This window comes from Chlamydotis macqueenii, chromosome 5 (assembly GCF_036417535.1).
Source record: "Chlamydotis macqueenii isolate bChlMac1 chromosome 5, bChlMac1.mat, whole genome shotgun sequence".
In the NCBI taxonomy this organism is placed as follows: Eukaryota; Metazoa; Chordata; class Aves; order Otidiformes; family Otididae; genus Chlamydotis; species Chlamydotis macqueenii.
Genome location: NC_141560.1, coordinates 10,087,439 through 10,100,084, shown reverse-complemented (window position 1 = coordinate 10,100,084; position 12,646 = coordinate 10,087,439). Strand labels below are relative to the sequence as shown.

Here is a 12,646-nt window from a genome sequence, read left to right as displayed (position 1 = left end):
CACCTGCACTGATCGATGTGAAATCATAGAATCATAGAATGGTTAGGGTTGGAAGGGACCTTCAAAGGTCATCTAGTCCAACCCCCCTGCAAGGAGCAGGGACATCCCCAACTAGATCAGGAGCATGCAGAGTGTTAAATCTTCCCTATATCCTTTCACAGAGGAAATATTGCGAATGCTAGCCATGAAGCAGAGCAAATGTTTGCTCTGTTTGCCACCACGAGTGCTTGCAAGGTGCTGGAGCCTGGAATCTGTTCTATGCTATTTAGAAATAGAACATGCATGTACGTTAAACGCACTCACGCATGTGTATACACATGGGTAGATGCTTATGTATATGCATACATGCACACACACACGCGTTGGAAATGGGCTGTACCTGCTCTTTTATTTTTTATTTCACAGGAGTTCATTTGAGTATTCCAGTAGTTTCTTTTCATCCTTATGCCAGAGAAATGGATTGTATGAACACCTCTCTGCATTTTGACCACTGCATACACGTGTATATCCTGTATATCACGGCTTCTCATCTGAGCCACGGTGTAACAGAAGGAATGTGAAAATGCTGAATTTCTGTCACTTGCTCTCTTGGTAGGAATCACATGCATGCGTTTGCCAAAGGGAGCGCGGAAGCAGCCGCTGGTGCAGTTCCCCCTGCCTGAAGCTGCAAACTGGTATGTTCTGCTGGTGCATGCTTCTGTGCACATGTGTGTGCTGGCGTGCACACGCGTACATATGCCTCATACTACCACAGCTGCATGTGCCTCAGAGTAGTCTCGTAAGTTCACGCTTCTTAAGTCGATTTTTTTTAAAGACGTGTTGGCCCACACCTGGAGCTAGAGGATACGCGTCACAGAAAAAGTCAAGCCTAGCGTATGGCTCGTGCACGGGGAAGGGGCAGTGGGTGCTGGGCACTGTCTGTTCGCCTGTCACGCTGGGGAAGCGGGTGCGTCAGTCCGTCCCTGCGACACAGCTCCACACGCCCCGCTTGTTTATTTGTCTCGCAGTGACGTCCTGTGTTTTTTCAGGTCAGCGTGTGAGTGTACGCGTGGGTGCGCATGTCTGCCTCACTGAAGCGGCCTCAGGTGCCTCAGGCCACCCGGACAGGGTATGTATGCGCCTGTCAACGGGCTGCATGCGCGTTCAGTGACAACAGTCATATGTATTTTAGGCCAAACTCGGAGCGCGCCTGCCCATGTTTCCCGGGCCAGCGGGTGGACGTTCGCGTCTCATGGTCCACATCTGCCAGAGCAGCTTGCGCGCAGGTCCCTCTCCCTCTGCCCGTTTGGTATCACGGGGTACGCTGAGCGTACCTGTGCACGTGCTAGGCCGCTCTGCGCGCGCAGTCCTCCGTGTGCCCGACACCAACGGTCCCCAGTGCCTCCCAGCAGCATCTGTCTGGCAGCGACAGCGGCCTGCGTTGCGTTCCTCAGGCCAGCAGCGACACAGGCTCACGCACCTCAGGACGCCGCGCGTGTCCCACAGCGACACAGCCCGCGTGCCCAACAGCAGCGCGCGGGTCTGTCCCGTTGCGTCACCGTCACACACACGCGCGTCCCGCAGTGACAGGCACACAGCTCGGGACGGCGGGTGCCCGCACGTCCCCGGGGCCTCAGACCCCCGTGACGGCCACAGGCCTGTGACCCGCGTGCTCTGTCTCTCTCCGTGACGCAGCCACGCGCGCCTGACGGAGTGACACCGCCGCGCGCCTCAAGTCCGCGCGTGAGCGTGCGTGCCTGGCAGGGACGCAGCCCCGCATGACCCAGCTCAGCGTCCGTCCGTCCGCCCGCGGGTGACACGGACCCACGTCCCTCCGTGGTGTCGCGCGCGCGCGCGCCTCAGGACTGCGCGTGCCCTGCAGTGTCACAGCCTCCGTGCCTCGGAGGTCGGTGTGTGCGTGTGCGTGTGCGTGTGCGTGTGCGTGTGCGTGTGGAGACCGCGCGGGTGCGTGCGGACGCGGCGCGGCCCTGTCCGTCTGCAGGCTGTGCCTGCGCGAGCGTGAGGGCGGCGGGGCGGCCGAGGCCGCGGGGCAGACGGACCCGCCCGTCACGCGCCGCGCGGGGCGGGAGGGCGGGCGGGCAGCGGCGCCGTTAAAGGCCGGCGGCGGCGGCGCGGCGCGGGCAGCGCGCAGGGGCCGGGCTGAGCGGCGGCGGGGGAGCGAGGCAGAGCGAAGCGGCGGCGGCGGCGGCGGCTCCAGCCACCCTCCCACCCACCATGTCGGGCACTCGGGCGTCCAACGACCGCAGCAGCCACCCCGGTGGCGGGCTCAAGCGGGCGCGCAGCGAGCCGGGCGGTAACAAAGTGACGGTGGTGCTGGGGGCGCAGTGGGGGGACGAAGGCAAGGGCAAGGTGGTCGACCTGCTGGCCACCGAGTCGGACATTGTGTGCCGGTGCCAGGTGGGTGCCGGGCCGGGCGGGCTCTGCCCGCCGCTCCCTCGCCCTGCGTTTCGTGCTCCCCTGCTTTACCCCCCGCTCCCCTCGCGGGTCTCCCCTCTCTCCTCCGTGCTGCTCTCCCTTTGCTCCCCTCCAGCCCTGTCCGCCTTTATCTTCCGCCGCTCCTGTTGGTTTTCTTCCTCCTCCCCGTCCCCTCCCGCGGCGAGCGGTTGGGCGCGAACGTGCCCCGGTGGGCAGCCATGTGCCTCCTCCCCCCCCCCCGCCCCACCCCAACCCTCCCCGGCTGCCTCTCGAAATGCCACTCGGAAAGAAAAAGCCCTGAACTATAAATATAAATAGCTGACGCTTCACGATAAGCGACACAAGATCCCGAGGTGGTGGCGGGTGCGGGGGGGCAGGCTGGGGGACGGGGCGGGCAGTGCTGCGGGCCTTTCCCGCCGCCGGGCTCTGCGGGGAGGCGAAGCTCCGGGGCCGGGGGTGCTGCGGGGGGGCGGGGGTGGTGTCAGCTGCTTGCAGGGCTGCTGTCTTCCCCGAGTTTATTGTTCCTCTGGGGAAAAAACTCGTCATGAGCCGGCTTGAAGACCAGCTGCTGGTAAACCTCATGAGTTTTAGTAAGTCTAACTGCAGGGGCTTTTTTTTTTTTTTTTTTTTTTTTTTTTTTTTGGATAGGCAGGTTGCGTTCCCAGTAAAACGCCTGGAAGTTTATTCTAAAAATATTTTTTAAATGGAGCGTGAGTAAAATGGGAAAAAACAAGTTATGTAAAAGTACAAGACTTAAACATTTGTATGAAAACAGGAAACATCTAGGCCAGGCTGGACGGGGCCTTGAGTGACCTGGTCTGGTGGAAGGTGTCCCTGCCAGGGCAGGGGGCTTGGACTGGATGATCTTTAAGGTCCTTCCAACCCAAACCATTCTGTGATATTACATGGCATTGCTGACATGTATTTTTGAATGTAATATAATGCAAGGATTCTTAAAACCATCTATTAGCCTAATATAAACCAAATTAGACACAAAGGTGTTCTGAAATAATAGTAGTGACTTTTAAAATAACTGTTTTCAAATGTTAATTATGAACATATTATACCAATACAGCTAATAATCTATTCAATTGTCCCTGTAAAGTAGGTGACCGCATTCATAAGTAGTTGGCTTAGTCCAGCTCAGTTGGTATGCACCATGAAATTTATTCTTCTTTAAAATGCATGATAGCTACTGTAAAGCTGCAGATATCCTTGAGTCTGAGATTATAAATCCAAGGACGTTTGTGTAATTAAGGATATTATGTAAATAAATGTTGTCATGTGAACTAAATATTTAGAAGGTGGAGGAAGTGTTTTCAATTGGGACATTAAACTCCCAAGATCTTGACTCACCTTGGGGAGAAGTTTCTGTGCAAAAGTTAGCTAATGAATATGTATTGTCAGGACTGTAGCTACTTTTCCATCTTTATTTCTCCCTCCTCCCCCGATAAGATGTTGCTAGGAGTCTAAACACAGGTCTTATAATTAGTTTGGTGAGAAAACAAAGTTTAAAAGTTTTTAGCAGAGGAGGAGCATTTCCTATAGGCCGCAGTCAAACAGTGCTTTCTCCTGGGTTTACTGTTATTAATCTAAGAAGTCATTTTGATTCTTTTTATACCCACTTTTGAGGGATGCCTTGGGGCTGCTTTCAAGATGGATTTACTGTCCATCCAGAGAGCCAATTTGCAAGCATGGCCCCCAGGCACAGCCTCAGAATACCCTTTGGAGGATACAGAACTCTGCATGCGTGCCGGAAGGGTTAGTGTGTTAAGAACAGGCTAGATGGCTTAGATGGTTTAATATGCTGCCAGGGACATCTAGATCATCTTTCTGTAGCCTGATGATGAGACTGGGATCGGTGGATCTAGAGGAGTTCTGGACTCTCTTCAGAATAGTGATATACATGTGCACACCATGTGTAGGAGACTACAGTAGGATTACTAACACACTGATTTAGTGGAAGTGTCTTCAGGATTGGAGTTTAGGGAAGAATATAAAACATCTGAAGAGAAAATATGAATAATGATTTACTTTTGAGTAGCAAAAATTATACAAGTGAGAAGTGTTTTTTTTTTTTTAATAAAAATAAAGTGGGGGTAGTGGGGATTTATGCATGTCACAATTTTGAGGATGCTTTTTTAAAAGATGCCATTTCAATAATTTAATATGTCATACTTTCAAAGCCAATCATGCAAGTAGATAATGGTGTATGATTTTTTGCCTCTGTTAGAACTCAGGTGAGACTGTTAACGTTTAGTAAAGATATGCGCATATCTAAACTTGTGAACAGTACTGATGAGTTCTCTGCGTGGTAGTAGTAGGTCATTAACTTATAGTTGTAATCAGTTTGAGAGGGACTTCATTTGTGCTGTGTACTGCCATGAAAGACCTCAGCATCAGACCAGAATCTTGCCTGCTTCACATTGCTCCTGGAAATGAGGAAAAACTTTCTTAATCCAGTAGCACTTGTATATTAGAAGAGATTGTTTAAGCAAGAAACACTGAATGTCTCACTTTATTAATAGACTTGAGAGAAAATGTCAGAAAAAGTTCCATCAGCAATATTTTGTGGTTTAGAATATGGTGATTGACAAGGTTCTTTCCTGATGCCCTGTTCCCTCTGTTTTCTGAGACACTGGTGGAAACAGTGTTCAACAGCTTGTTTTAGTCCTCAGTGAAATAAAAGTAGGGAAAGCTAGAAAATGAATGTCTGGAAGGGGAACATTCGTCTTTTAAAACAGTATCTCAGCTGGATTAATTCTTCATTATGGTAGGATACTCTCTGAGCTAACCTTTTTTAAAAGGTGAGGGTTCCCCCCCCCTTCTGGACAGGAATTTAAATTCAGGGCCAAATTTGAGTTTGAAGAGCTTTTCAAAATAGTAGTTTCCTAATATTCCTATGAAAGGAAATAATTTTCATTAAATCTTTTGCAAGTATTTTTTGTGTGTTGATTTCATGAGAAAAATCTGACAGCTGGATTGCTACAGCAGAAATCAAATGGTATTTCCTGGGATACTGGAAAGAAAGGCACACAAACAAATGGGAACAGGAAGTCCTTCACAGGCACAAGGGAAGCTTCAAAATACATTAAATAAAGAAAATTCTGCATTAAAACCCCAGCTTCTTTAATTTTCCTGAGTTTTCAGAATTTAGTTTCACATGACTTGATAAGTCTCAGTTTCTTTTTTTCTCAGTACTTAGGTTATACACAGTACCAGTACAAACGAATTATGGTACACACTGTAATTCACTTTATTTTCCACATTAGCAACACTAAAATATATGCCATAATTTAAATATGAAATCTTAGATCGCCTGAAGTAATTGATTTAATTTCACCTATATGCTTGAAGCTTTTTTTGTGAAAGTGAACGTTTCCATAAAGGTAAAATATCTTTGGATGTTCTTGTAGATGATGCTGAACAAATTTTTTTGTAGGCTGCTTTCAATAAAATGCCAGATACACTGACACACATACCCATATAAACAAGCAGAAGAGATATTTCTAAATAAGTGAATAACAACAGGCAGTTTAGAACTGTTAAAGAACTGAGTGGGTTTGTCTAAGTGCGGGTTATTAATAGTGAACATCAAGAACGTTTTTCCTCTAAATTGTTATTTTCAGCGAGCAAAGGCATTGAGAAGCAGAATGATAGAGGCTAATACACCTTTCTTATTGTGGCCTCCTGGGGCACAGAACTGTCACATTATGCTATGCAATACTTTTAATCCCTGGTATATTTTCAGGGAAGGGTACAATAAAAGTTCGCTTGTAAATGTTTCATTTTGACGTTTCCTTTAAAAACAGGGTTTGTGCATTTCTGTAAAAGTTTTAACTGACAGAATATAAATAAGTTCACTTCTTTCCTATCCTCTTACCGTGTTGTCATGGAACAAGAAGTCCTAATGTAAGTTAAGTAATTTGGATACATATAATTGTATTAATGAAGAGAGGTTTGCCATTGTTCAAAATGTGACTTCAGATCGTGATTTCTTCAGTGGCAGCTCCCATTGCAGCTCTGTGTTTCTCACTTCACCTCGCACATTGTTGTGTAGCTACCATCAAAACTAGAGCTTGTGGTCGGTTTTGCCTACCTGTGTTTAATCGGATAATTTCACAGATCTGGTTTAGAGCATGACCCAAGTCAGCTGTCACAGTTGCCAAGGTGATGTGCCTCCAGAGGCACCACCTAAACTAGATCTACTCCCAAAAAGTCCTATGTAGAGCTGCTGTGGTAAGTTCCCAGTTAACTGAGGACAGCTGATGGTCATACAGTTCTAGCTGTTTGCTTAAGCTAAAACTATGTAAGGTATACTTGTAGTAATAAGTTTCACTGAACATGTTTACTGTACAGTTCTGTGTGGGTGTGAATGGAAAAGGAAAGAGCATGTGTTGGCATAAATGGCAGAAGAAGTATCGTGTGACTTTGCCAATAATGGTAAATTACTTATGAGACACTTTCTCTTTTATAATGCAGGTGTGTGCCAAGAATGTCTAGGAATTCCTGTTGTAATGGAGGGTAAACAAGTCTGCCTTTCCTGATGAAATTTTCTTGTGCAATACATTGCTTTTCAGCAAAACGTCCAAAAGCATTGGAGGAATATGTCCATAAAAAATTGGTGTAAAAAAAAAAGATTGGTAAAAAATGGGAAGAGACAGGGAAAAGATTTTCCAAAAGCTTGATGTGAAAGATACAGAAAATGTTGCTAGTAAATTAGCAGAGCCCCTGTGATAGCTGTCATTACCTGCAGTGACTTTGATCTTGGTTACTGAATAGATTGGTAAAACAGTTGCAGCACAAATGCATGTCTTTCCTTCACTTCATATCGAAACCAGTGACAATGATTCAGCAGCAGTGACTAATCCACAACCGTTTTTAAGATTTTTCAGGCCTTCATTTGGCACTGCTGTTCCAGTGCTGCCCATGCCAATGCTGGATGTGGCAGACCTTTGATACTTCTCTCATCTGGAAGCCTGGAAACAATCTGCCTGATATTATCGGCGTTCCCTTAGGAACTGGCATTGAAGAAACGACACCAAATTGTAAGAATGTGATTGCAATGAGAAGACTCATTGGATTTCTTAAACTTCTCATATTATTTTGCTTTTATTTTTCACTAAATACGCAGTCACTTTTTGAATCATTTTTTCTACACGAGTCGGTATGCTTTCAAGTTAAGAATTGCTTTGGTTTTAAAAAGGGGTCATCTGATCTTGTGAGACAGATGGACAAAAGTTGTTGATGTTAATACTGAAGAAAAGCTGAGGAGGTTGAAACATGCATCAGGAAAATTTGCTGTTACGGTCTTTTGTGGTGGAGTAGTTTGCAGTTATTTGGACTGAAGAGATTTAACCAAGTCGTACAGCAGGGATGCTGAGAGGCTGGTTTTCTCCACGTAGTGGATGTCAACAAATAAGATTGAGGGGGCTAACCAGTAAGAAAAGCCTAGCAATGTTTTGGGTTTCAGATACCATTGCAGCATTAGGGAACAATTTAGGAAGGGGTAAAAAGATGTGCCCAGCACTTACAGTACAGATAACTGTTGCATATTATTGCCAGTTTCCTTATTTCCTTGTTCTAGTGTTTTCGTGAACGCAAAGTAAATACCATACATACTAGAAATGGTACTTTGAGGAATGCACAGGAATATACTGTGGGCGAGTGATCGAATAATAGAAACCAGACGTGGCAGAAATGCCAGACAGGAAGTTTTTCTCTGTGATTTATGTGCGAGACAGGGCAGTTTCCTTTATTTCTCTGTTGTGCTGCTGACATGGCAGGGTAAAGCAGTCACACGTTGTTGTGACTGTGCCTATTGATTATGAGCTGCTGGAACTGTTTGCAACAGGGATTCAATTTGGGCAGTTCTGTGTGATGATTACGTGGAGTTTCAAGGGCTTGTTAGCTACTGTTTTTCTCTATGTGTATATATCATATGTTGCTTTCCTTTCAGTGAGATTTAACCGATATTTAGTATAATTTCTCCCTAGAGGATAAAGTAGCCTGCAAAAACTTTATTATCCTAATGATTTAGTGCTTGGTGATCTTCAGTGAAGAGATTGATGACCTTGGAGTCATGAGTGTGCAGTGACTGCAGGACTGTAGTTTTGGATTTCTCTGATATTTGGGAAGGTTAATAATCCCATTTGCATGTACATTTACATTCATACAGGCATATTTCTTTCCAGGTAATTTTGAGCAAGATTCTCTGCACAAAAGCAAGTAGGTTTTATTTTACTATTCAACAGAGCAGAGGGTTCCTTAGGTGCGAGTGGTTTCCTTAGCTACAATAAAGAAGTCCACCTTTTCAAAATTGTTTGTAGCAATCTGTCAGTTATGAGGTATTTAATCCAAATTTTATTTTTCATTTTGCTTATACATACTTACATGCTACACTATATCATTTTAGGCTTTAGAGCAACATGGTAACATTGCTATTTTAAACTAGCCTCTCCTTTGGGCATCAGCGAGATCATCTCAGGACCACCAGGATTATAAATACTGTATGAGAAGGTCAGGTTTAAAGTTTCCAAATCTCTATAAGAAAGCAAGCTTAATTTTCAATCCCCTTTGTAAAGCCTGATAAATTCATTATCCTGTACAAGCATCAAAAGAAAGCAGCTGAAAATTAAGCTGAAATGACATCTGTTCTATTTCGTTCCTGTTGTAACTCACTAGCTGTTGTTAACTTGTTTACAGATATAAGAAAAGTTATGTTTGTATCCTTGGATCAAATTACTTCCCGCAGGGACATGACTACACTTCTTCAGAAGATAGGACTAAAGATGAGCAAACGTGTCTAGGTTTTTCATGTTTTATTTCCTTTATTTTAGGATTGTGTTAACATTAGTCAGAATGTTTTTTCCACTATAGCATTTTCTATCGGTGTACCTTGAATTTGTTATTTTATTTTTGTCTTCTGCTGGAATTAAGTGTGTGTTTTGTTCTAGTGGTCGGTCATAGTGGTTTGACAAAACTTTAAATTCAGTTTGAGAGAAAATAACTAGAGTGTCTTGTTTGCCTACGCTGACTGCTGTTTAAAACCTGAATTCAATTAGACTTGGCTCTTCCGGTTGCATTTTCCAGATACTTAGGAAGACCAAGGTATCCTTGTAAATTAGGGTCGCTTTTCATTTGTAGGAAAGGAAAAATAGCGCATTATTAGTGCAAAATATGATACAAGCTTCAGTTTTTGATACTTGCACCAGAAATAATTTCCTATATTTCTTTAAAAGGTCAAATGTTTTGCTTTGTTCTTCTCAACAGTGTTTGTATTTATAATCACAGTAATTATCTCATTAGGCTTTAGAAAGTCTCCTTCCATGGGAATTCAGGAGTTTAAGAGATCGCTATTTTAATTGGGAATGTGGGATCCTGTGGATTTTGTTCATTCTGTGAGACAGTAAGAAGGAACACAGCAGGAACACGGGGGAACAGATGCAGGAAATCAGATGTAGCAGTTCTGTGCAGAGTTGTTCTTATTTGCAACTGTCCTAGCGAGTGTCTTCTTCAGGAAGAAGAGCAAGGCAAACTAGATTTGGCTGATGATGATTGGTGTTGAGAGATAAATACTTGCCGTTCGCTCCAGCTCTTTGTCACCACCGTAGCTTTAAAAATCACTGCTCCCTCAGTTTTTCTGGTCTGAGTATACTTCTGATTATTCCCTAGCCCAGCTCTTTCCAATGGCTTAAAAAAAAAAAAAAAAGACACTTCTTGGAACTCAAGTCAGGGTGAGTTGGGTGCTATCAGGCGATAGTTTAACTGGGAAAATTAGCAAGAAAAAACTCTCAGTAAAGGAAACTATAACAAGCACCTATCGCAGCAACCTCCCTGGAGTGTACAGCAGTTCCAGCCGTCTAACAAAAGCTCTCACACAGGTGATTTTGTGACATTGTGTCTAAGGGACTGAGTGTTTAAAGCACTTAATGCATTGCGTTTGTGTGTTGGATTTTTTCAACCAGTCGTGTTCTAAAATCATTTGCAGTGGCAAAAATCTAGATAAATACCATGGAAGGCAATGGATTTATATTATTATAAAGTTCATATCAAAGCCAGTTATGCTGGTAACACTTATTAGCTACTTTTATCCAAGTTAGTTCCAGGCAGTTGCTAATGTAAGTTAGAATTTAATTAACAGTTACTATTTCTAAATAGATAAGATGAAACAATTTGTGACAGTGTTCCTTCTTGTTTATTCAGAATCACATATGAAATGCTCTAAATAAAAGAAAATTACTCAATCCAGCTTGAGAAAACTGAAGTATTTTATATTCTGTTTCATAGTATGATGAGAGGTATTTGGCCTGCAGATGCAGTTCAGTTTCAGAAAGTGTTTTGCTTCATTAGTGGATGGAATGAGTAGAGCTGGGACACTTACAATGAGAAGAGATGGACAGGAATCATAGCATTTGTTTCCAGATGCAGACTTCCCAGACTGTTGTTTTGTAGATTATAAATTCATAGATTATAATGCCAGAGAGGATCGTCTTGTAATCTTGTCCAAGTACCAAGGACACGGTATTCTAGTAGCAGTTGCTGCACTGCCAGAAGGAGAGGTAATACAATCTCTACTCCTGCTTGATATTCCCATTTATATATGCAAGGTTCGTACTGGGTGTATCACCCACTACTGAAACTGCTCAGACACCTCCACATGCGTCCTAGTGTATTTGTCTCCCGTTCAAAGTTTGCCCTACCTTTTTGTTTCGAATTCATTTGCTCTAAACCTGGTCATGACATTTTATATGTTCACTGCATACGCAGTTGGCTAAGGAGCACAGACTGCTGCATACTGCTGGTACACCACCGAAACCGAAGTTGTCAGCTGCAGGTCTTCAATAACAAATTCCTATTTTTTCTCCCATTGCGTTGATTAACATTGCTAACTGGAAGAAGGTGAAAACTGATCACTGTGGGACCCGTCGGAAACATACCGGGTTTGTATTCATTCTCTAGTTACAGTTTGAAACTATCATCAGGTAGATGCATCCTCCTACAGATGCAGAATGTGGTCTTTCACATGCTGCTTGGCTGGCAGGAGCAGACAGAAATGCATCTGAGCATCAGGACACATTTCATTCCTGTTCAGACAGGAATGTGTCATAAGGCTAACTGGGAGGAAGGAGTTCCTGGTACAGGTTCTGAACAGCCTCACCGCTGCTTGGAATAGAAATTCTGTTTCTACCTCAAGATGTTTGACTGCAGAGAATGAAGAGATTACTTTAAAAACAACACAGAACAGAACACTAGCATTTAAATGGCTGAGCACTTTGGAAGTTGGATTTGTTTCTTCTGAAGAAGATAAAGACTATGTGTTCTCCTGCCAGCCTGTTCATCATAATTACTAATACCATGAAATATAGTGTTTATACCAGTATACAGTTGTTAATGCTGGTAAGATGTAATAGCTTCTCAGTTTAGTGTATTGATGCAGTGTTCATATACTATGGAATACTAACCAAAGTACATCGCTTCACTGCAGTGATCCAACATCATGAGTAGATCAGCACATGGAAAGCTTGGAAATGCATTTTCTTTTTAAGTAAACTAATGTTCTGAAAAAAAACATTAGGATATTTTATGAGGTAGCTTAAGTTCCTCCTTATTCTGGTACTGGGACAATATATGTAACTTTACACTTTGATTGTTAGAAATCTGAAAATATAGATGAAAATCCTCCATGCAAAAATCCAATTTTTTATCTGAGTCCAACTTAAACATTCTTTAAAAGCAAATTTAAAAAATGCTGAAACCTCACTATGTAGGATTACTCTGCTCTGAAAATAATGCTTGGTATGTTTCCTGTTGTTTAACTCTTGAAAACACGTTGCAGTTCCTTCTGTTAGTCTGTTTTCCAGCCTGCAGTGACAGACATTTTAGGTTGTTGAATTTAAACCACGTTGCTGGTGGTCTGCTGGATTTTAGAAGAAAGGAGGCATAGCCTGCAGCACCACAAAGTAATAGAGTATTCCTTAGGCAAAATATATTGAAATTATACATTTTTAATGCTGTTAATAGAGTCTTAACCTCTGGTGCTTTCAAAGTTAATAAAAACTGATTTGTTAAGCAATGTAGGTACTTTCAAAAGACTGAATACTAGTTTTCCACTGCAGGCTATGTGTGACTTTAAATCAAGTTATTTTTTCTTAGGTGCCTGATTTAAATGTGAAAAACTTAACATCTCCCAAATACTGTTAGAAACAAGCACTTGTCTGCTCTGAAACTT

General features: G+C 43.4%; 1 protein-coding gene across 1 annotated transcript in view; it reads left to right on the top strand.

The window, feature by feature from the left end:
• The first annotated feature begins 2,138 nt into the window (after positions 1-2,138).
• ADSS1 (adenylosuccinate synthase 1) overlaps positions 2,139-12,646 on the top strand; it is a 30,757-nt gene continuing 20,249 nt past the window's right edge. The window contains exon 1 of the mRNA XM_086748798.1: positions 2,139-2,397. Coding sequence (XP_086604924.1) covers positions 2,215-2,397 — 183 coding nt within the window. The 5' untranslated portion in view covers positions 2,139-2,214. The remainder of the gene's footprint in view (positions 2,398-12,646) is intronic.